Source organism: Girardinichthys multiradiatus, chromosome 2 (genome assembly GCF_021462225.1).
Source record: "Girardinichthys multiradiatus isolate DD_20200921_A chromosome 2, DD_fGirMul_XY1, whole genome shotgun sequence".
Lineage (NCBI taxonomy): Eukaryota > Metazoa > Chordata > Actinopteri > Cyprinodontiformes > Goodeidae > Girardinichthys > Girardinichthys multiradiatus.
In genome coordinates, this window is record NC_061795.1 from 43890490 (window position 1) to 43915148 (window position 24659).

The 24659-nt window shown below is 42.5% G+C and overlaps 2 protein-coding genes and 2 long non-coding RNA genes across 9 annotated transcripts in view; 3 read left to right on the forward strand and 1 right to left on the reverse strand.

Annotated features, from left to right (window-relative positions):
• The window catches only part of LOC124883697, a 12680-nt gene extending 4050 nt beyond the window's left edge, over positions 1-8630 (forward strand). Inside the window, exons 2-3 of the long non-coding RNA XR_007042272.1 lie at positions 7714-7813; positions 8495-8630. This is a non-coding gene — a long non-coding RNA (uncharacterized LOC124883697). The remainder of the gene's footprint in view (positions 1-7713; positions 7814-8494) is intronic.
• LOC124883674 lies at positions 974-15886 on the reverse strand. 4 transcript variants are annotated; one of them, XM_047390887.1, is made up of 13 exons: positions 15396-15886; positions 15233-15326; positions 13810-13897; positions 11052-11388; positions 10713-10806; positions 9547-9634; positions 8487-8793; positions 8287-8380; positions 8055-8142; positions 4640-4958; positions 2918-3011; positions 2743-2830; positions 974-2648 (listed from the first exon to the last, which is right to left on the reverse strand). In XM_047390887.1, the coding sequence occupies exons 1-13, from the start codon at positions 15460-15462 to the stop codon at positions 2124-2126; spliced, it is 2283 nt and encodes a 760-aa protein (XP_047246843.1). In that variant the 5' UTR covers positions 15463-15886; the 3' UTR covers positions 974-2123. The 4 variants fall into 4 exon arrangements, with proteins under 4 accessions (XP_047246843.1, XP_047246850.1, XP_047246859.1 ...); XM_047390894.1 differs by having other exon boundaries at positions 11052-11505; positions 15396-15875; XM_047390903.1 differs by lacking the exon at positions 15233-15326 and having other exon boundaries at positions 15396-15875.
• Positions 8712-12252, forward strand: LOC124883707. Of its 2 annotated transcripts, XR_007042276.1 has the most exons (3): positions 8712-8848; positions 9129-9207; positions 11854-12252. It is a non-coding gene; the product is annotated as an uncharacterized LOC124883707 (long non-coding RNA). The 2 variants fall into 2 exon arrangements; XR_007042275.1 differs by having other exon boundaries at positions 8800-9207.
• A 2341-nt stretch (positions 15887-18227) lies between the features above and the next one.
• kcnj11l (potassium inwardly rectifying channel subfamily J member 11, like) lies at positions 18228-23954 on the forward strand. 2 transcript variants are annotated; one of them, XM_047382982.1, is made up of 6 exons: positions 18228-18928; positions 20161-20323; positions 21268-21507; positions 21577-21846; positions 21924-22131; positions 22966-23954. In XM_047382982.1, the coding sequence occupies exons 2-6, from the start codon at positions 20165-20167 to the stop codon at positions 23394-23396; spliced, it is 1308 nt and encodes a 435-aa protein (XP_047238938.1). In that variant the 5' UTR covers positions 18228-18928; positions 20161-20164; the 3' UTR covers positions 23397-23954. The 2 variants fall into 2 exon arrangements, with proteins under 2 accessions (XP_047238938.1, XP_047238930.1); XM_047382974.1 differs by having other exon boundaries at positions 18229-18714.
• Positions 23955-24659: the final 705 nt, after the last annotated feature.

Sequence of the window (24659 nt, forward strand, 5' to 3'; positions counted from 1 at the left end):
AGACAGCTTCCTCTTGCGTCCACAGTTAATCCTGTTGGATGTGGTTCGTCCTTCTTGGTGGTATGCTGACATTACCCTGGATACCGTGGCTCTTGATACATCACAAAGACTTGCTGTCTTGGTCACAGATGCGCCAGCAAGACGTGCACCAACAATTTGTCCTCTTTTGAACTCTGGTATGTCACCCATAATGTTGTGTGTATTTCAATATTTTGAGCAAAACTGTGCTCTTACCCTGCTAATTGAACCTTCACACTCTGCTCTTACTGGTGCAATGTGCAATCAATGAAGACTGGCTACCAGGCTGGTCCAATGTAGTCAGTTTCATTGTCCAACCCCTGTACGTTTCTGCACTGAACTTTAATGCATTTTTGAACCTACCGTTTTTCCCTGCACGGGTTAAACCTCCTGACCCATCTCTGTCTTATACCACTTGAAAGTGGTAACTCTGCCTAGCAACAGCCCAAGCCTAATTGGGGTGAACTTACGAGTTCAACCCAAAAATGGGAAACCTTTTGGATTTAACCATGCTTTGTACTGCGAATGTTTCCATAAGTAGCCTAAACCCAAGGAGGTGTGACGTATGCACTTAAATCTTGCTGTTGTTACATCTGACTGACCTGGGGTTTGGTCATAAGCAAGTATTATTTATATCCATAAAATATATAAAAAATAAAAAAAACTCACTTGGTATGGGCCTATAAGTTTTATAAAAATAACGTTTGCAAAACATGCATTCACTAAAAAGAACTAAACCCCCCCCCAAAACTCAGGGTCCTGGGTTACTGCCCCTGTTACCCTTTCTTAAATCTGACCCAGCCTGTAAGCTGTTTTTCTCCAAGCTGATCAAACATCTGCTGTGATGTTTCGACTTGCTTTGAAACAAACGTTAGCAAATGTTCTGCTCAATTTCATTCAATTAACTGATTACATTTATATAGGCAACTAAATCAAGAGAAAGTGGATGATTTGATCATTTTATCAAACAGTTTTAATCCTCCAATAAAACATGACAGACAGACATCAGGACAGAAAAGCAAAAAGGCAGTTTTTACATCAGAATATAAAATATTCGACAGTTTTTAAAATGTCTGTTCCAGCAGCAGGAGGCGCTGGTTCTGTGAAAGCACTTTAAAATGGAAACTGCTGCAACCCTCTTCTTCTTACCAGATGATAAATTACACAGAACGGGAATATAAAAATAAAACACATCTGAAGACAAATCAATTTTTTTAAGCAGTGATGGACTCAAACAGCTGTTCCAGATGTCTCGTAGTGAGGATTCAGTTCCAGAGTTCACCTGAAGAGGGCGTCGTTTTCACCTGGTTCATCTAGTTAGGCCGGTTTTCGCCAGGAAGAAAATAGTTTAAAAAAAACATTTTATTAAAAAAAGTTCTATTTTTGTGTCAGTTTGATTCAAACTTCAGAGAGATGAAAAATCTTAACAAGGAGATGATAACTCATTGGATAACCAGGGGGTTTGTTAAGTAGTTCACAGGAAGCGATTTCCAAAGAAAGAACTTTTGTTCTTGAACCGATTCGGTTCGGGAGCCTTCAGTCTGGTGTTTTGTTGAGAACCGACCAAACCCGGTTATGGGAACCAAGCATGCATCATCAATAGCAGGTGCTTTGCGTAGCAACAAGACAGCAGATTTTGATAACCTACTAATGTTTCTTCTGTGTTCACAGATGTTCCTTTTACTGAAAAAAGAGAGCCTCCAATAGGGAAATAGGGAAAAGGATAATATGCCATCATACTTGTTGACATCATCTCCAGCATCGACCCGCACACAGGTGAAATCACGGTTCACGGAGAAAAACCACGTATTTTGCGGTGTCCGAATTGAACTATAGTTCAAGCCCTGGAACCTCTTTTTATTGGTGGAAACACGCGACACCGGTTCCAAACCCGGTTCGGGAACCACATGAGCTATGAATCTCGTTAGTGGAAAAGAGGTAAAGGAGCACTGGGTTGTATCTGCAGAATCAGGATCTCAACCTGAGCCAGGACCAGCCTTTACCGCAGCAGCTTCAGTCTAGATCTACAGCACCACAGCGGGTCTTCATCTCGTCCATCAGCAGGATGTCTCTCCAGGACGGTCCATGTCCACACACTGTCCTATCTACATGAGGCTGTTCAGGTGTCCTGGGTGTCCCACAGAGTTCATCATCAGGGCCCTCTGGTCCAGCGCCTCCCTTTCCCGGCCCAGCGCCACCCTCTCCTGCTCCACCAGAGCTCGGTCTTGCTCCACAGCCGTCCGTTCCCGGTCCAACCACAGCCGCTCTGCCTGCAACGCTGCCCTCTCCCTTTCCACAGCTGCCCGGTCCTGCTCCACCATCTCGCGCTCCCTCTCCAACGCCGCTCGCTCCCGCTCCATCACCTCCCATTCCCGCTCCAGTCCTCCTAGTGACCCGCTGCATGGCTCCTGAAAGTCCGTGGAGGAAGAAGGTTGCTGGGCAGGAGCAAGGCGGAGCCTGTGTCTGGGGGCAGGGTCAGGGTGCTGATCGTCATCCTGAGTAACGGGCGTGAGGAGGGGGGCGCTACCCACTAGACGGCCCTCCATGGCATCATTCATCAGATGGAACCACGGCCAGGAGGAGGCGCCATCTGCTGCATTCTCCATCCCGACGGGAGGATACTTCAGGTCCTGAGGAGAGAGTGGGAATTCAGAGACTCAGCATTCCCCATGATATCAGAGCAGAAATCATGGAAACATTGACAGGATGATGGGAACAGCTCACCTTGTACCTCCTCTTCAGATTGTCCCACTTTTTGGCCATCTGGTAGGTGGAAACTTTTCCCTGCAGGCCGAGCTCCTTCAGGATGGCTCTGAGGAACCAGAAGAGAACATCATCATCATCATTATCATCATCAACAGAGAGCAGCCTGAGCTGATCCAGGAGTCCTTCTTCTCACCTCCACGCAGCTTTGGCAGCGTTCCTCCTCCCGGTGAACAGCACCTCGTTGGAAGCTCGGAGTTTGATCATCCTCCTGGTGTCCTGATCACTCACTGGGAAGCACACAGCATAGAGATGCTGCATTCAGGTGTTTCTGTAACTGACCCACTTTTACCTGTAAGATCCTTGACCTTAGAAAACGCTGGGTTGGTTTTCCCTGCAACTCAGTGTGGTCCATATTTTCCTTCTTCCTGAACAAATAGGTGAGGCGGATTCAGGATGGATCCAGACCAGATAAGGAGCTTGTGTCCACATTATTAATATGTTGACACAAAAATAGAGCAAACGTTGCTGCAGCTTATTTAGGAAGTCTTAGTATCTAGACTGTTCAGTTAGGTCACAAGTTAACAAGAAGTCCAGAACAAACTGGACCCAAATGATGCAGATTAAACTTGAACATTGAACTTTCACCGTGTCAGAGCTTCTGAAACAAATAAATCCTAACTTTCTGCTCACTGAACATCCAGCCTGAGTCTTCCCAAAGCTCTGTCCTGATGTCTGGAGCTGCTTCTGAGCTATTTTAACAGAAATACATTTATAAACTAAGCATTATTAGTTTATTTTAGTAAAAAGGTGCTTTATAGTTCAGATTAATCTTAGTAAATTAAACAACTGCACCTCCTTCTTATGTAAAGTTGTACTACACTCTGCAAACATTAATTATTTCATTTATCATATTAAATATTTAAGAGTGAGCTGAAAGGATTTTATTTTTGCCATATATTGTTATCATTAAAACATACAAATTTAGCACAAAAAGAAAAGGAAGAAATGGTTCTTGACAATAAATCTTATACATTAAAAATGAATTATTAGAGCTGCACAAGATGTGAAATTTCAGTTATCATCACAGCATAAATATTTGCAACAGAACAATAACAAAGGACTGCTTGGATGTTAAAAGTGGCACACATTAAGGTGGTCCACATTTAAAGCAAAACCCTCTTTTTCCCAAAATATAAATACAGAACATCTCAGTAAATGTATGCCATAAACAGCATTTCTAACTTTCAACATGGAAAATGGAAGAAAGGGACTGTGGGACACAAGGAGGAATGGAAAGATGAAAGGTAGGAAGGTGGTAATGAAGGAATAAAAAGGTCAAGGGCAGAAAGACACAGAAAGAGACTGAAGGGAGGGATAGATAGAAGGAACGAAGGAAAGACGGATGTATGAAAGCAAGGGAGGAAGGAAGGACACAAGGAGGGATGAAAGGAGGAATGACAGCAAATAAAAAAAAGAGGGAACAAAGAACACAAGGAAGAAAGGAGTTAGATGGATGGTAGGATAGAAACAACGAAGGACATAAGTAAGCAACGGAAGAAGGATGCAAGACGTAAGGACACACGGAGGTGTAGGAAGGAGGGAAGGATGGACCGAAAGGAAGACAAAAGGACTCATGAAAGGAAGGACACAAGGCCGCAGGGAGAGACGGAGAGACTAAGGGAAGAAAGGAAAATAGAACGTACAGAAAGATGGAAGAGAAGAAGAAAGGACACAAGAGGAAGGAAAAGTTGAAGAAAGCATTAAACATTTAGACAGAATTATTCTGAAGTCTTGTTCCATACTTATCTAGACCTGGGAAATACCTAAATCAAATCTGTGACTTTTCAAGACCCTGAGCTGAGGAGGATATGAGGTCTCTCCAGCTGCAGTATTATAAAAGACCTTCAGGTCTTACTTTTATAGGAGAGCTCTGAGGGCGTGGCACACTCCTCTCCGCTGGCGTCAATGTAGGTGATGGTGACGTCAGCCTCAGCATGGTCTGAGCCCACAATGCTCTCCAGCTCCGACACGCCGCTCCTCTCCCCCATCAGACAGTCTCTGTCAGGGGGCGGAGACGACCCGAACATGTCGTCCTCCTCGCTGGTCCACACCGGCGTCACTCTGGGAGCTTTTCCTGCCAGCCGTCCCTCCAGAGCGTCGCTCATGAGCTGGAACCAGGGCCAGGAGGCCGGGTTGGTCTGAGCCTCCATACCCCGAGGAGGAAACTTCAGGTCCTTCACAGAGAAAGAGAGGATGGATGATTCAGACCACTGATTTACACCTCAGAACAAACACTGAGCAGGTTATTTATTTAATGTCCTCCACAACAGTGTTCAAAGGGTCTGGGAGTAATTTTAGACACACAAACAGGTCATAACTGCTCAAAAGTAAGATGCTATTATTTTTATTTTGAGCGCTCTGAATGCATAACCATGTTGGACCACTTGTTTGCTGAATATTGGACCATTTGCACGTTGCTGGACGCCACTATGCCTTTCCAATGTCATCGGCCATTTTGTATCCAGGACAGTCCATTACTACAAATCCCATCGGCCACTGCGGCTGACATGACGGGGCCGTCCCAGGTCTGACGTCACAGGAGGCCATATAGGAAGGCGAACGTTTGAAAGAAGCACTTTTCATGCTGGAAACCGGACCAGCAACTGAAGCGCATCAATTTCTGGAGAAGAGTCACAAGTGGATTTCATTTATTCTCCTTCGTTGGCCAACGAAAAATTCATGAAAGAGGTTTCTGGAATGAGAAGGCCAGAAATGTCACTTTACCGATCGAAGACGTGAGTTTAACACGTAACCAAAACCACGGAGTTTCAAGGAGACGCAACTTTCCCTCCTTGCTTGGTTCTAGTCGACTGCTGACGGTCAGATCATATTTTTCCTTTTCGCCAAGCAGGCCAAAGGACAAAGATTGACCGCTCTTCCCGAAGTTAACTGTGGACGCACGTTAACTTCCAACTTTCCCCGTCCTCCTCTCTCCCTCTGCTCAGAAGGAAGACTTCAACAAAGTAAAACCCATCCTTTAATTTTATTTCTCTCTTAGAAATGGTCTGGGCAGGGTAGAGACAATTTTAGTGCGATTAGAGTCGCCATTTAGAGTCTAATGTGTTCTGAATTGTATGTGCATGCCATTGTTTTGAAACTTGCTGGTACTTTCGGAGGCCGCCGTGTCCCGCAAGTGTGTCTTTACCATGCAAACACCTGAGAGCAGGTGCGCTGTAAAACTGGACCGCTATAATAACCTCATGGTGGAAATCAACCATTTTCTTTGTCTTAAACTTAATGTTTTACTGGTTTGCCGCCAAAAGGGTTTATGATCCTTTGTGTGGACTGAGTTTTACAACCTTGCTGGGGGAAGGTTTATGACTGCCCGTGTCCCACTGAGCTACACTTTGGGAGGGGCGCACCCGAAGCTTCGTTCAACCATATTCCCCTTTTATTTTGCCATAACTGCTGGTTTGATGCACCCACTGCTGTTTTGTTTTATTTTGTTTAGTTAGATATTTTGCCCTTTTTGTGTAGAACTTTGCATGTTTGAGTAGGTGAAGATTATTAAATCGGAAGAGTGGATTGTATCAGGCTGCGATTTAATAAATATTCACATAGATAAAGAGAAGGCGTTTTGTCTTTATTTTGTGCAAGAGTGATTTGTCAGTCAAAATAAGGTTAAAAGTTCCACACGTTTCGGCAGAAACGGTCAATTAAACAGTGACATCTCCGGTAATAGTTATCAATTATTACTGAGTATTTAACGGTTGTAATTATCAAAGGCGTTGAGCCATAATTACAACACCAGAAGACATCTCTGGCTTCGATTCATAAATGAGGATTTTGGTTAAGAAATTAATTTAGTCAAATTATGATTGTTAATTATAATTCTTGATAAATATTAATTAATCGATAATCATACTTCCAACAACCAGCTACCAAATACCACAGCCTATACTGTTTAAGACTGGTTCGGGTCTTCAAACAGAAGCTTCAGTGTCTATCTAAACTAAATCAGGTCAGCTTCAACCGATCTGATATCAGGTGAACCCCAGGGCTCTAGTTTTGGTCCTCTCCTTGTTCCTTACTTGGACAGATCTTCCACTTTTATGCAGATGATATTGGACTGTACTGGTCCTACAAGACATATGAATTCATCAAACCATCTGAATTACTTGAGTGCCAAACAGAAATTACAAACCGGTTAAAAGAAACTATAACTGCCATCAGCTAACACAGTGTCTGATCACTGTCCTGGATGGCATGGTTTGGTCACATAAATTGTATCGTAAAGTCCAACTTAAGGGATTTATGTGTTGTTTTCTACCATTCAATGTCGCTTAAAGGTTACTGAAAGCAACTTGTCCTAAATTGTTTTTAATCATATGAGAAATATTTCCAAACTAAGGTTGGTGTCAAACCAAGAACGGGGGGGTTTCCTACCTGAACTGTGCTCTGTTGCTTAGCAACGCTGTTGCCAACCTGTTTTAACTTGGTGCAGAGCACAGCATCTCCTTTGGCTTGCAGCACGCATTCTCCGACGGGGTTCCAAAATTATAAATAGAACGTCACACAATCTGTGTTAATTGAGCTGCTCTTGACCCTCACAATGATAAAAACTGCACAAATAAGCAGAACAGAGTTTCTTTCTTCCATTTTCGGGTCTGTGCTCTGTCCTATAACAGCATTGATCATCACCTGAGTGGTTTTGTTTGCAAGTTATAGCTCAGTTTCAAAAAGTACAATGTGAAAGCTAACTGCACTAAACGAAAAAAATAAAGTCTGGAACAAACACACGGACCAAAGGACTTTCCTGGTGTGAATACACCCTTATTTCCCCTCGCCTAGTCTACTGTAACACACTTTTCTCACATATCATCAAAAAAGCCCTTAATCGACTTCAGTTTGTCCAAATCTCTGCAGATCTTTGCACTTGTTACTTGTTCATTTTAGATTTCGTTATAAAATCCCAACTTTGATTTTCAGGTCTTGCATGATCGAGCTTCTTCCTATATTCCTGAAATCTTAAAGCCACACTAAGACTCGAGCCCTCAAACCAGAGCCATCTGGAAGTCCCAAATACCAGGTATAAATACATTTAAGACATTTTTGTTCAAACCTGCCATTAATTAAGATTTTTGAAATGCTTTCTTATATTAGTTTTTTATTATTATTTAATCATGTTTTAATGTTTTAAGCTCCGGGTTTGACGTTTGAAAGGTGCTATATAAGTACATTTATAAACTTTAATAAGTTTGTTATAAATTTAAAACCATGAAATATTTCACAGCATAGCAGTGGATACTTTTTCAGACTGGAGAACAAACCTTGAATTTAGACTTCAGGTTGTCCCATTTCTTGGCTACCTGGTCTGGTGTTATCTTCCCAGTCAGACCCATCTCCTTCACAATTCCCCTGAAACAGAACCAAGACACAGACAGGAAGATCTCAGCCCATCCTCACAGAGCAGGAACTAATCAAACAATCTTTAACAGGAAGTTTGTTGATAAACACGAATATTACAGGTGTTTCATCTTTAATGAACGTGATATTCCTGACCTCCAGGCGGGTTTGGCTGTGTTCCTCCTGCCGGTGAACAGAGCCTCATTAGCAGCTCGCAACTCAATTAGTCGCCTGGTGTCTTCTTCTGTTACTGTGGACATTAAATTCGACAGGACAAAAATATTAATCTGAGTGAACTCATTCATACAGAGAACCAACCTAATAAAAATCCCCTTCTGGTTTCTGGTCTTTCTTACATTTGTAGGTGAACTCGGTGATCCGGTGCAGATCTCCCAGAGCTGATGACCCGTTCTTCTCCTCATTATCAACCAACAGATCCATCTCAGACTCTGTCAGGAACTCAGCCATCCCCCCCCGGCTCCGCCGGGCTCGTTTTTTTGGCATCTGCAAGAGAGGCTCACACTCCTCGTCTCCATCCTCTACGATGGGAGCGAGGATGGGTGCAGCGTTGGCCAATCGGCCTTCCATAGCGTCGTTCATTCGGTAGAACCAGGGCCAGGAACTGGGGTTGGTGTCCACACCGCGGGATGGAAACTTGAGCTCCTGAAGGAGACACAAACAGATCATCATCACATCATCTAAGACTGTGATGGACCTGGTCAGGAATAGCTACGTTAAACTATCTATTAAACTTCTATGAATCAATTAGTGTTTTAGTGCAAATCAAACTATCAAACCTCTAAAGGATGAAATGTTTTCTTCCCACTGGACCATTTCTATCAACAATTTAGAGAAGGAAATTCTGTATAGTTATGTGACTAAATTAGGAAACCCCAGTAAAAAGTCAGTTTTACATAAAATATTGACATACTGATGCCTAATTTCATTTTATCACCTCTGGAAAAGGAAGTGATTTATACGCTTTAATCATCTTGCAGAGGCAAAAACTTGGACATCCCAACCCCTAATAGCCTACTTTGTGCACCAGATTGGAAATATTGGCCCGGGTTACTTCAGGTGGGTAGTTCAACCACTACTTAAACCTCTTTGAGATTATTGTAAATCTTCTGCATTTCCAAATGAGCAAATATAAAATCGTTCATAGGAAAAGATGCTCTGACTGATTCCCATAAGGACATTTTGACAGACCTTGTGTGAAACCAGTCAAGTGAGCTTAAGGTCAAATCTCTGAGTTTGTTTGAGCGCACGACAGTTGCAGATGGCTTAGGTTTATTTCTAATTCACAGTCAGATCTTTGTGTGGTTTGGATCTCTCAGAGCTCCACAGTCACTCACTGCCTCCACAGTGACCCGGCACCGCAGCATCACTCCAGGACGGTTCAGGCGGTTTACATACCTTATACCTCCTCTTCAGGTTGTCCCACTTCTTGGCCAGCTGTTCTGTTGTCAGCCTCCCCTGCAGACCTAGCTCATACAGGATAGCTCTGCAGAACACAAAGAGAACCCAGTTCAGATGCTTCAAGTCACTACAGACTCAGACCTGTGGTCAACTGATTAGAACCTGACCAGCCAGCAGTTGTTTTATAAACTGCATATTTTCCTGCTGCATCATTCCCAAATAATCCAGCAGCTGTCTCCTACTTCATCTTCAGCTGGAGTCAGCGGTTGTGGGTCCGTATTTGGATGTAAAACTGCTGGAAAACTCAAGACCTTTCTGATCCAATGCTTTCATTAATAAAATGCATAAATAAAAAATGTATAAATTGTTAACTGTTTACTAACATAATCTAAGAGATTCCTGCAGCATCCTTCCCAGTGATCCCACAGCTCTTCCCATAATTCCCCACATATTCTCTCAATGGACCATTTTGCATGGAAAGATTATCAGAATCTAAAAAGCGAAGAAACTGGTTTAGTGAGGATAGGTTTTATTATTTGGACTCCAGTCATCTACAGACAACTATTTCCAGAAACATTAAGAGTTTTCAGATTGGTCAAGAATCTTGAACTCAAGTCTGAAGAACATTTAGAGTCATTGTGACTGAACCAGACACTGCTGATGGTTCTGAAACAGATGGTACTGGAACAGGTGGCTCTAGATTAGAAGGTTCTGGGGACAGACTAAGGTCAGTTTGGATAAAGGATCAAGTACCAGGCTCAAGGAGAGGAATAAGCGAGGCAGAGACTGAGATCAGACAGATGTTTAAAACACAAAAATCATCTGCTAATAGGAATCAGATCATTTCCAGCTTTGGCCTGAAGGGTTTCCTTTTTCTGAGCAGTGAACGCATCATACTAAGCACTATATCTTTCTGATAACAACTCCCTTGGGTTTGGAAGAACACTCAAATTTTGAAATGTAACAGAGATATAAGAAACTGTTGAAGTGGAAACTATTTTCTACATCTTCACACGTCAGCAGTTCATTCAGGCTGATGGAGAGTGCTACCTTCAGTAGATAACTGGAAGGCGGTGTGTATTACAGCACAGTTTCTCTGTTTTATTCGGTCCTGAAGCTGAGATCGGCTGATGGTTTCTGAATCTGTCATGAAGGAATCTCACCTCCAGGCTGGCTTGGCTGAGTGCTTCCTGCCCGTGAACAGCGCTTCGTTTGCAGCTCGGAGTTTGATCATCCTCTCTGTTTCTGTCTCTGTCACTGTTAAACACAAAAGCGGAGTTTTTTTCAGGTCATATGGCTACAGAAACACAGACAAGGTGAAGGAGATGCCTGCAGCAGTAGGAGGATCATCAATGAGCAGAATTCATCTCCATGTTACTGTCAGATCTCCACCGCTGGAGGCTGTTTGGAAACACAGAGAGGGTCTTCCTGCTCAGAACCAGAATGATTCCATAAAATTAACCGATCTCACTCGATACCTAAACTCAGGTTGGACCACCTACTTTTGTATGTGCACTCCGTCATCCTCCTCCATCCCATTGGAATGCCTCCAGTGGGCGGGGCCTCGGTGTGAACTGGCTCGTCTTCCTCCACCGGCTCCCCTGTCACCGTCTCGTCCATCTCCGTCTTGATCAGGAACTCCAGGATGTCCGTGTTGTCCTGGTTCTGGCAAGGCTGACAGTCGGGATGGTGACCTGCGTTTACAGGACTTTCCGGACACAGAACCAGGCTGCTGTTAAACAGGCGACCCTGCATCGCTTCATCCATAATGTGGAACCAGGGCCAAGACTCCACCACTGCCCCAAGGTGCTCCTGACCCTGGTAGGGCTGTTTCAGGTCCTGAAAGAGGAACACAGTGACCTGAAGGCGAGAAGCTGCAGTAACTGATAGCAGATGTCTGGTGAGATGTGGGAGACCTTGACCTTTAATGCTGGGTTTACGTCATTCCCCGTTTGGCTGCACGATATTAGGGATAAATGCATTAATAATGGTGAAAGTCACAATGACGACATGACGTATGACAAATAAACAAGAAAAAAATAATTTGTTATTTCAATCTCAACAAGGTTTTATTAAAAAGTTGCTTTTTGGCAGCAGCAGCTCATCTATATTTTCCGAATGACTTGACCCCCTTACTGCCTCTGTTTCTTGTAAAACCTTTTTATGCTGCATTAAACAAGTAAGGTTGCACATTTATGTTTAAACTCTGCTTTGTATTGTTGAAAATCAACAAACGCATCAGAAAGTTTTTTGTTTTTTAAATTGGATTTACTCTTGACTCCAATTCTTCTTTCTGAACTCCAGGAGATGTTTAGCTGGATGGAAAAGCCCGTTCAAAAAGACCTCAAGCTGACCTCTCCATGTCCGACTGCTGCTGTAGCTCCGATGTTTTCAAGGCTGCAGCAAACTGCATCAACTCCGCTGCTTATTAAAACCTCTGCAGCTCGGTGTCGTGTGGCTCGGATTCCCTGATCACATCCCATCCTGCTGAGCTACATGAACAGAACTCAAACATCTGAAGGAAGGATGAATAAATGATGAGCTAAAGCGGGTCTGACTGCATCCTCGCAGAAGGGTTGGTTGTGTCAGCTGCAGAGATCCAGCTGTTACAGAAGAGGGTTTAATGTGGGAATATTTCGAAGGATTATTAATAAACTGATCCGAAAAGAATAAAGAACACATTAAAATCCTTATCAATGTTAACTGGAGCTGTTCCTGATTTTGGACTCGTATTCCTCCTATTTAGAGGTTAGTTATTTCTCTGTAACAGCTAATAAGTGCTCCTCCGTTAAAGGTTTTTAGTGGGGTTTCCTATGGCTCGATACTGGGTCCATTATTATTTTCATCGAATAGGCTTCCCCCCAGCAGCCATTATTCAGTCTTTCATTGACATTCTTTGCCATTTTTGCACTGATGGTATCCAGCTGTAAGAGTGTTTTAAACCACTCCATATGAATGAGATATTTAAATTAGTCGCCTGCCTAAATCAGATAAAAGAGCGGTTGGTTGAAAATCCAGCAAATCAGAAACAAGGATATTAGCCCCATTTAAAGTATACCTGGACATCGGGCCAAGCAGTCCAGTTCTTTTATGCTCCGATCAAGCCCTGGATTCACATGAGAGTGTTTCAGGAAGGGATGACACAGGGAAGGAAAGACATGAAGGAAGGACAAAAGGAAACAATGGAGATATGGCAAAAAAAGGAAGTTGGGAAAATATAGAAGAAAGACAGGAAAAGAGGAAGTAAAGCAGGAATGGAGGTAGGGTGCAAAAAAGAAGAAAGGAAGGTCACGAGGAAGGAAAGGGTAAGGTGCAAGAATGTAAAGAAAGGGACAGAAGGACGTGAGTGACGACGGGAGGAGGGACGAAAGAAAGAAAAGGCAGGTCACAGGATGTAAGGAAGAAAGGAAGGAAGCAGTGACACAGCTTTTCCTACCTCCTTAAGACAATGGCAGAGAGAATAAAGTCTGGAAATATTTACTAAGTGAGTTTTTAACCACACTTATCCCCACCGTGTAGGAACCCCGAACATTAAACAGGTTGCAGCATCTTGTTCACCATGTGACAATAATCTTCTACGTTATCTCTGGACCAAGGAGTAGGTCCAGACATACAGAGCCAGCAGCAAAGAAAACATCCTGACCTGGCTAAAATCTACTAAAACCTTGAGGTACACCGTATTATTCTTTAGAAGTGACCAAAACTGAACCTCTGGATCAAAATCCAAACACAGAAACAACCTTTTGAGAGTTGCAGTAACTCCTGTTTTATAATAATTACACTGTCCTCTTATTAAGCAGTGAATTCATTTTAAAACATTAGTCCTCTCATATAAAGAAATGACTAGTCAGCACCAGTTTATCTGTCTAATCTTCCAATTATACCTTCATTTCTTTGTTCTTATTGTGCTCAGAAATCTGACTTTGTTGGTTATTCCCAGCACCAGAGATAAAGCTGTTCAGGTTGTAGCTTCAAGGCTGTGGGACAACCGTCCTCCACAGCTGTGCTTGGCTGATTCCCTGGATAGTTTAGAAATAAATAAAGATGTATCTACTTATTTAATCTGGCATTGGCCTTATTAGTTTCAATATCGATTATCTTATGCATGCTCTGATATTTCTCTTTTCTATCGCTTATGTCTAATTAGGTCTCATCCCCATCGTTTAAGCTCCTGTGATTTTTATGTTTATACGTTTTTCCGTAGGGCACTTTGTGACCATGTGAAAAGCACTTTATAAATGATCCTCCCTCTGTATTCACCTTATATTTGGTCCGTAGGTTGTCCCACTTCTTGGCGACCTGGTCGGCCGTCAGCTTCCCTTCCAGACCCAGCCCTTTCAGGATAGTGCTGAGGAACAACAGAGGATAACATCTGAGACTGAAATGACTTGAGATTACAGGGTTTGTTGTCTCCACGTGTGAGGAATGATAAAACAGGCAGCAGCACAGCGTCGGATGGAAACAAAAAGCAACAGACGTCAAACAGGATGATTAAAAATAAGGCAAAAACTTACATCCATCATAAAACTCCACGTTTCCAGTTTCTCTCACAACAACAATCCCACCAATAAAACCTCCGAGTTCTTTTTATATAACGTGATTTTCATGTGGCAGAATCCATCATTTCTACCTTTTCAGCTGCAACACATTCCAAAAACAGTTGCTTCAGTTTTACCAACACTTGCATTGAGGATACCGAGGCCGGAGGAGATCCAGGAGTTATTTTCTCCCACTCTTAATGCAGGTGTCCAACAGAATCCTAGGCGAATGGAAAGGATGTGGATGGAGCGAAACCACCTGGAATTAGGGATCCACCGATATGAACATTTGGGCTGATATCCATATCTGATATTAATACTGCTGTTACGACTGATAACCAATATTTATATATATATATATATATATATAAATATTTCCCAACCCTTTCGACACTATGGAGAAACAAGCACACCGCTAGACATCCCACAATCCTGTGCTGCATCACTATCAGTCACATGGTCAAAACCCCCCAACGCGAAACACACAGCAACAAGGTGGAAATAAACATCGGTTGTTAATATTAGCCCAGTTTTCTTATGGGACCAATACCGACATGTTCAAAAAATGACTAACATCAGCCGATATCGATGTTAATGCAGGCATGTCGTGCATCCCTACCATGAATATCATGTGTTTCAGGTAAACCGGGTCAGAGGCTGTTGGTACCAACAGAAACGGCGGAAGCAGTGTTCCCGGAGGTGTCGCTGTAAAGGAGCATCCTTTATGCCATAAGTTTTCATTTCTCGTTCAAACAGCAGCTGCATTCAAAGAGCAGCGAAATCTCTGTTCATGTCCTCAAAATCCAGAACTCTGGTTCAGTCTGACCCAAACTGGTCTACACAAACTTTCAATCCATCTTTAACAGGACCAGCTGAGACACGTAGCTAGAATAAAACTGGACCACAGAACCTGACTTTTAGTCAAGCTCAGTTCAGAGCCAGCTGAGATGTTTCCTCTGAGTGTGACCCAGTCTGGTCTGACTAAAACGGGACCAGTTTAAGTCCTTCAATCCAACCCAAATAGACCCAGGCTGAAATCTTTATTCAGACCCAAACAGTCTGAGACTTTCAGTCTGACTTAAAACTGGACCACAGAACCCAGCCTTTACACTGACTAAACCCAGACCATGCTGACACCTCCTCACCTCCAAGCGATTTTAGCAGAGTTCCTCTTCCCAGTGAACAGAACCTCGTTGGAGGCCCGAAACTGGATCAGCCTCTTCACGTCCTCTTCCGTCACTGTAGATTAGAGGTCAAAGGTCACAGGTACATCAGCAGGGCAGGACTCAGCGGTCAGAAGATACTCACTCTTGTAAGAGTTCTCCTGGAGGTTCGGCTGCAGGCTCGGTTGGGGGTTCGGCTCCATAGTGACCATTGGAGTGCAGGTACTCGTTCTGGTTTTCGGACTCGCTTTTAATACGTTAGCTCATAGTGTGGTTCGGTTCCTCCATCACCGGAGGGATTTAGTCCATTCAGCAGGTTGGGTTCAGTTCGGTTCGGCAGAACTCCTAATGATTAACCCGTCCGTTAGCTGTTACAGCTAACACAACATAACAAACCAAACAGAACCGAGCTTCCTGCCGAACTGAGAGTCCGATGACAGACAACTAAGACAGGTTCCGGTATTCGGCATTAGCCAGAACTTAATGACACCACTCCAGAGGGGCAGAACCGTAAATAAACCCGTTGGAGGTACCGGATCTAGCTGCTGCTGCTCCTGCTGCTGAGGAAAGGAGCGCTCGATAACTTCACCCAAACCTCCCTGACGCCATGTGACTGGAAGGGGCAGGTGTTACGACATTTTCTATTCTATTCTATTCTATTCTATTCTATTCTATTCTATTCTATTCTATTCTATTCTATTCTATTCTATCCTATTCTATCCTATTCTATCCTATTCTATTCTATTCTATTCTATTCTATTCGCAAAACTCAACAGGTAAGCATTTATTTCTTTAACTATTTGCTAAAACGACGTTACTTTTTTTTTGACAATACTTTTGTTATTTAGAACAGAGCTGAAAATATCACAGAAAATTCACCTTAATGAGTCTCATTTACTGTAATTAAAAACAAATTATGACAGAAAAAACTGAGATCCGGGTTCTAACTTTAACAAGTAAGCATGGCGAGGTGCAGTCAGTCTGGAAGAAATGAAACGCAGTAAAGGTGTACCTAGGGGGCAAAACTCTGGAAGTAGTCTTGGTTTATTTGAAATAGATACTTGGGTGTGTTTGCAGGTAAGCTATTGCAGACTGACTCAAATGACTGTAGGCTTTGTGCATGTAGAACATACACAAGAACAAGAGTACATATAGAAAGATACATTACAACCCACATATACAGCTGAAACCAGATATTTACATGCAATGTATAAGACGACACGTTTGTTTGGCATTAAGACCTTTCCAGTTTTAGGTCACATATGACTGCAAAAATGATTTCTTTGGTAAGTGCCAGAATAATTAGAGAGAATATTTTATAGATTTTTATGTAGACCCCTGTAATTCACAGTTGGGAGGGGGTTCTCTTTTTCCACAAATGCAACAATGCTCACTGCCGCTAGTCACTTCAGTTTTAGTTTCATCAGACCACATAATATGTGTTCACAAATTACCGTCTTTGTCACCAAGTGGATTTGAAAACTGTAATCTGACCTTTTATTTTTTGTTTGAAATAATGGCTTCTTCCTCTATGAGTGGCATTTCAGCCCATGTCAATACGGGATTTGTTTTACTGTGGATAATGACACCCGTCTAACAGGTTCAGCTAGCATGTCCACAGGGTCTTTTCCTTTTGTTCTGCACTTGATAGGCACATTTTGTACCAAAACATTTTCATCTCTGGAACACAGAACCAATCTTCTACCAGAACAGTATGATATCCGGACATTTCCACTGTATTTATATGTGTGTATATTTGTTTCAACAGATAAATGTGGCACCATCTGGGACCTGGAAACTGTTCCCAAGGATCAACCAGACTTGTGTAGGACTGCAGTTCTCCTCCTGATATTTTGGTTGATTTCTTCTGATTTTTCCATGATGTCACACAAGGAAGAAGACTGAGATGTTGCTCTAAAACTACATCCACGGGTGGGCTTAAAAATAACTCCGGTTGTGTGAAGGTGACCAGGTCCAGCCCTTCATGGAAACAATATTCCCAAGGCACTGCCATCTCCCTGGAGCCCTACTGCGGAAATGCTTCCAAAAACGGTTCAAGGGAGAACAATCGGTTCGAAGCGTTAACTTGGCCTTGATCCTCTACAAGATCTTCCACATAGGCTCCACCTCACTTCCTGGACTTAAAGGATCCAGATACTACAGCAGAACCTTCAGATGTCCGGAGGAGGGCAGACGGAGACTGATCAAGAATGATTTAGTGGAAAAAGGCTTGCTGAATATTAGGTAGTCATAATGTTATAGCTGATCTGTGCATGATACATGCGAATGCACAACTGAAGTTGTTATTTGTGTCCAAATGTCGGTCAGCTGAGACGGTTTGTCATCAAATCATGACGACTTTGACCTTTTCTTTTTTACTCTGGGATCTAAACCGTGCTCCGCTGCCCTCTGCGGGCAGCAGGAAGTATGTGCACGATGAATCTGTTCAGCATCCTGCTGAATGAAGTCAAGTTTAAAATATTCACACAACAAAAAACAGGAAATGTATTTTCACAGTCACAGTATAGCTCAGTCTGGGAGTTTTCCCAAACGTCTAAATGGATGGATGTTGAACAAAATCCACTTAAATGTTGCTTTCAATTATCTCCTGTGTGTGGTTTGAGAAGAAAATCTGAAAAAAAAAAATATTTTTTCTTGTGACTTACAAAACTGAACTCTGAAATGATGGAAAACAAATAAAAGGTTTTAAAGAAGAAATCACACTGTGCTGGAATGTCTGACGGATTATCAACGGAGAAACATGAAAGATCTGACAAGGAGCAAAGTTATTCCAATGTTCCAGAAGGAAGGTTTCTTTCACTAAAACCAAAAGCATACTCGTATAATAGAACATAGATTAGCTGAGAAAATTGTCTGCAAATAAAACAAAGATACAAAAAACCCTCTGGAGTTGATTCAAATTGCAAATAATGTCAAGCCTTTATTAACGTAAGAGTTTTACAAGTATAATATATCAGATGTGGCTGGAATGACTTCAAAAAGAAAAAAGAAATACATTTTGTATTATGATTTTTATTATTATTATCAAATTAATTTATTATTCAAATGAAGGAAGTAATATGCTGAGTATCTCAGCACTGACTTGGATCTGGCATTAATTGTGTTCAACAATAAAATAAATTTCATGGAGGACATAGTTTTACAGAAACATCCTCAGGATCTCTGAGTTTTCCAGACGTGAAGCCACAGTCTGGAAAGGTCTGACACGCTTGGTTCTCATTGGGTAGTTCCCGCTTCTCATATTTACATAGAAAATGTCGTTAGCGTCTAAATATTTTTGCGTGTTGTTTTACTTTGAAGGGTCGCACCGGAAGCTGTGTTCCCACCTGACTCAGGTCTCCCTGTCTCAGAGAACATCCTGATGGGAAAGATGATGTCCGTGTCGCGGATCACGTCCTGAAAAACTCCTCCGATCATTTCTGATCCCTCGCTCACCTGAACAGGTAACATCACGTGACAACGCAACTGTGCGTGCACCCAGACTCACGTGCGCGTGTCTGTCGGTGCTGATGTTTGTGTACCTATTGATGATGATGAGGAGGGGGATGAAGGTGAAACGACGTGTCCCGATGAAGGAGACTCATTAATGTGAGCATCGCTTCCTCGTCATCTGGCGATTGTTTTCCCGGTTTTCCAGGATTTTCCAGGATCTAACAGGTATATCTGGGAATATTCTGAGAAGGAGCTCTGCCTGCAGGGAGCGGCTGTCTGTGACTGTATTTATTATTTCTGCATCAGACCGGGGAAAAATTGTGCAATTGTTCTTTTAGCAGGTTTCATTTAGTCAATTATATATTGTTGGTTGCATCTATTTCAGATCAGCTGTAAATGACTGAAATGTAAAACAAAAATTTTAAATCCAGAGTAATTAAAAATCTTTTTGCAGAGAGTCACAGAGATAATAAAATAATTCAATTCTGTGAAATAAACTAACTCCAGTGGATTAATTAATTGGAACAAGCTGACAGAATCTCTTTGTTTTCATTAATGATAATAATGATAATTTTACTACTAATAATAGCAATAACAGTTATAACAACAATAATAATAGTTCTAAAAGACCATTGTTTATTTAAGGCTTTGTGTTTATCTTAAAGGCAACAAATCAGTTTAATGTTATTTACAGAAATAAGTGAATCATCTCTGATTAAAACTAATTTAAATATTTGCCTGCCACTTTGTTTTTTATTTAATAAACTTGAATTTTATTTTGTCTGGTTTTAGCATTAAGTGTGGAGGGGTAAGGTGGGAGAGCTTTCCTGGTTGCCTCTGCGGGTAATGATGAAAATTACCTTTATTATCAGCCTGATTTACAGCCAGTAGTAAAACGTAAGAGCGAGAAATAAAAACAGCCCACACGTCACACTGTCATCTTTGACGCTGATGACAGGAAAAAAATAACTGATCTTCTGACCCGGTTCTGCAGGGATAAAGTTCAGGCTCAGTTCTGATGGGCAGAGCCATGTTAACAGACCTTAATGAGGTCACAGAGGTTGGTTCTTGATCGTTTCACTAATAATACCAGCAGGTAATCTTTCTGTTTAACAGAAAGGGACCTGCTGCAGGTTAGAACCACATGGATTAACATCATGAAGGAAATGTCATCAGTGCCCAGAGCCCAGCAGCAGGTGTCCACTGCTTCTGAAAGGGAAGAGAAGAGTTATTTCTTCTGTATTTAAATTGTTTTATTTTAGCAACACAGTTTATTGAACCAAACCTCAATGTGGAGGTCCTAAAGATTTAATGAAATCTAATAAATTCATGCTTAGGTGCAAGAACAACAGCTTTAAAAGGTCTTTTGTCCCATCAGATTTAGTCAATATCACATGGTTTTGTTGGATCTACTTTAAGTACTTTAGGGTCTCACCTTTGAGTGTCTCTGTGCTCAGCATAATGTTGGCCAGGAAGGGCCTCCTCCCGGATGGGTTCCTGCTGACCCGGCTGGCCGAGGACCAGAACCAGCCCAATCGCAGCCACTTCAGGTCCCAAAGAGCTCGCTTCATCACCAAAACTGGATCCTGCAACGTGGCTCACAAGAACATCAGGGAGCAGGTAGACGAGCACACTCTGAGTCTGTCTTTAGTTTGAGAAACGATCGATGTGGTCCTTGTGACGTGGGTCAGTTCAGGTAAAAAAGGTTTAGATAGTTCTAAAATGATGATTATAATCAGGTGTTTTGTTCTGTTCTGTAAACTGACGTTTGAAATGTAAAACTGCAGTGACTTCAGAATACAGCCCTGCAGAACGCCACATCATTCATATTTCAGGCATGAGATCCTTTCATAGCTCAGTCATAAACATGCCACCACCAGCCTGACTTCATGAATCACTTATGTCGTTCATTTTGTCCTTGTTGGGATCATGAAACAAGAGAGGCCTGGCCTTTAATTCAGCAGCATTCATACAAGCTACATTTATAAAGCGTCGGGCCTCTCCCTCTCCTATCCCCACTAATATCTGTCTGAGCCCTGTCAGTTCGTGGTTATAACAACTCCATTGCCACCTCCTAAGGTGGATCGGTGGCACAACAGAGGTCCATCCACTTAAACACCCATCTTACGGCTGATTACTGAGAAAATCCTCACAGTTCTTTGAAAGGCATTCAAACCAGTTCAGCTCTCTGTCAGAAGGTCCAGCCCAGTTAATGAGAATGGCTGCTGACTATTCAAATCTGAGAAGAAATCAAGTTTAGAGAGCTGACAGAAGAAATGCTCTTCAAGGGTTGCAGCAAAGTCCTTTTCTCCCAGTATGTAAAGATAATTTTTAAGACTTTAAATCTCTTAATAAAGTTTATGGTTCCTGTCGGTTTTCCTTCCTGTGGTCCAGGCGTTCCTTGAATCCTCTGAAATGGTCTGGATTAACAGTTATCCAGGCTTCTCCAGACTGGAAGGTCTTACTGTGTTGGAAATCCTCTGCTGAAGGAGAAACACAAGCCCTCAGCAGGGTCAGAGGTCAGCCTCTCAGGTGATGATGGATTCTCCTTGTTTGTTTCACAGGGTCGTTTCCTGCAGGACGTCTTCACCACCATGGTGGACCTAAAGTGGCAGCACTCCCTTCTAATCTTCACCTCTGCCTTCCTCTGCTCCTGGATGCTCTTCGCTATGATCTGGTGGCTCCTGGCCTTCGCTCATGGAGATCTGGAGCCCCGTGACCCGGACAACGACCCAGGTCCAGTGCCCTGCGTCACTGCCATCCAGTCCTTCACCTCAGCCTTCCTCTTCTCCATTGAAGTCCAGGCGAGTCTCACAGCTATTGCTGACTGTTGCAGGCATTGTCATTTGCTAATGCTCTTGTCCCGACTCCAGGTGACCATCGGGTTCGGTGGCAGGATGGTGACAGAGGAGTGTCCCGTGGCCATCATCGTACTGATCATCCAGAATATTTTGGGCCTGATCATCAACGCTGTGATGCTCGGCTGCGTCTTCATGAAGACAGCGCAGGCCAACCGGAGAGCGGAGACGCTCATCTTCTCCAGGAACGCTGTCATCGCCACCCGAAATGGCCGGCCCACCTTCATGTTTAGAGTTGGGGACCTGAGGAAGAGTATGATTATCTCAGCCACTGTGCAGCTGCAGGTGAACTTTCAGTTTCTTTGGAACCACCACAGAGGGCCGCATCTGATGCTAATCAGAACGCCACTCTTTCCCTGCAGGTGATCCGACGCACTGTGACGGCTGAGGGGGAGGTGGTCCCGGTGTGCCAGCTGGACATCCAGGTTGAGAACCCTCTGAGGAGTAATGGCATCTTCCTGGTTTCTCCTCTGATCATCAGCCACACCATTGAGCGAGGGAGTCCTCTGTACGACCTGTCCGCTCAGTCTCTGCCCACTGAGGACCTGGAGATCATCGTCATCCTGGAAGGTCAGGCCCTGCCCTCACCTGGATCCACCTAACACAGAACCTATATGGTTCTGATGCAGGAGGGGATGAGTTTAAAGGACTTAAAGTGACATCAAACTGTAATGACAAAGTAAATATGATTAAAATATTTTACAAGTAAATTCCTGCCACTGAAATGAACAGTTGTTGAGAGAAATGGCCATAAATTTCACTAAAAATATATATAATATGCATGAATCATACCTCACCACCGAACCAGCACAACATCCGGATTTTCAAAATAATTCACTAAAGATGGACTAGATCTCGCTATATTAATAAATACACACACATATTTATATATACACTTGTAAATATTAGAAGTTGTTAACATTAGATCAATTAGATCAGTTAGTGGGTTAACTAAGATATTATAAAACGAGCAATTAAACACAAAATGCTCCAAATTAAGCAACAAATATAGCTTCGCTGCCTTCAGTGAACTCACCCATTGTAGAACAAAACACATGAAAATATCTGGATGAAAACAAAAAACGAAAGGACTTGCAAAACTTAAAATCGAAATATGCTTATTTTGTGTCACACTTGTCCTTTACCACGTCTTTAATCCTAATATCATGTCAATTACTGCCAAATTCCTTCAATAATAAAATGTTTTCTTTCAATTGTCACAACTGCCTTTGTGGGGAAAAAAATACCTTAATGAAACAGAACGATCTGTGCAGGTATAGTTGGGAGTTTTTCTTCTTCATGTTGTGCTGTTATTGTTCATATCTCCGGTTTCAGCTGTTGCCTCCCTGTCTGTCGTCCCAGTTCAGACCAGTTTGGATTTACCAACTCTCCTTCTGCTTCCAGGTGTGGTGGAGACAACAGGCATCACCATGCAGGCTCGCACCTCCTACACCCCCGAGGAGATCCTGTGGGGGAGGCGCTTCGTCTCCATCATCACTGAGGAGGACGGTCGCTACTGCGTGGACTACTGTAAGTTTGGAAACACGGTCCCGGTCCGGATGTCGTCGCTTAGTGCCAAGGAGCTGGATCAGACCCAGGGAGTCCAGGAGGGGACTTCTGAGAGCCAGCTGCAAGGGTGGGGGCTGGTCCGAGCCGGCAGGGGGGGCTTTCGCAGAGGGGGGCGTGCCTGCTGCGGCTCCGCCCCCCAGCCCTGGTACGCCCAATCAGAGAAGCAGCAGAAGGATGCAGAGCAGAAGGGGCAGAAGAAGAAGGTGCAGCTGGAGGTGATTGGACGACAGGTGGAGGAGGATGGACTCGGTGATGTGAGCGACTGAGCAAACAGAACTGATTCCAGATTCAGTGTGTTCATATTCATTAGTGTGGGGCTGAGGCAGGAAGGTGATGGGACGATGAATGTGTCTTTAAGTTTAGAATCGTTCCAGCTATCAGAGTTCACAGTTCAAACATCCTATGAGGCACACACACGGACCACAAAGACGTAAAAATAAGACAGAGAGGCTCTACACAGGAGAATAAAGACACACCGAGAGCTTCAGTCTAACTGAATCACATGAAACAAGCTGAGAAGGTCCAAACAGATGAAACCACATTTGATCTGTGAATCTTCTTCTCACTGATAATCAGAACAGACTCAATCCTGTCTCTGATGATTTTTCTCTTTAAATGTTTTATTGTTGACTTGTCATGTGATGTGTTTTTTCCTTTTTCCGTAAATTATTGATGACTTTCACATATCCAGATTATTTACCAATTATCCCAGAATATATATAAAACACTTAGAGGACAGCTCAGGATATTTTATCTCAGTAGATTAAAAATAATTTTCATTGCTCTGGTTATTTATAATGTTAAAATAAATCCGTTTTGTATTTTTTTGTGTGCTACTTCTTTGTCTCACCAATTCGGTTTAAAGTAGCTGTTTCCTTGTCCTGAGATCAATCTTGCAGATCCTCTAGTTCATCTATTACAGTCATGTTGGGATTATGAATCTGAGATTATTTAATATTAATATTTTATCAAATAATATTTCGGTCTGTTAAGGGTTGTCCTGTGAATACCAGCCCAGTAAGGCGGTGGTATTAGGACCAAATAGAAAGGTGTGAGACGAGCTCTGACATTATTGAACAGCATAAACTCTGTACATATATGGAATGAATTCACACAATTTCTTAAAATACAAGAATTTATTAACAAAAATAAGTCAACTCAAAGTCAAACATATTTCAGTCAACAAACTCTTCACTATGCTAAAACAATCCAACTAAACTACAAAGCAGAATTAAAGAATAACAAAGACTAATGGGCTATGTACAATATAAACAAGTTGATTAAAGAAGATTGGAAATCATGACTGAAAGAGTGATGCAACATTACCATGCAATGTTATTTATGTTTGAGAACCAAGGATTATCTTGAAGAATCTGGAATTGAAGTTAAGTTAGTCTTGGAACTAACTTGGGCAATAATCAGCAAACTTTAGACAACCCTTCACAATGCAAGATCAGATAAAATATTATTTTATTAAAATAATGTTTTAAAGAACAATCTGCTGAATAAAACCAACTTTCTGGATGAAT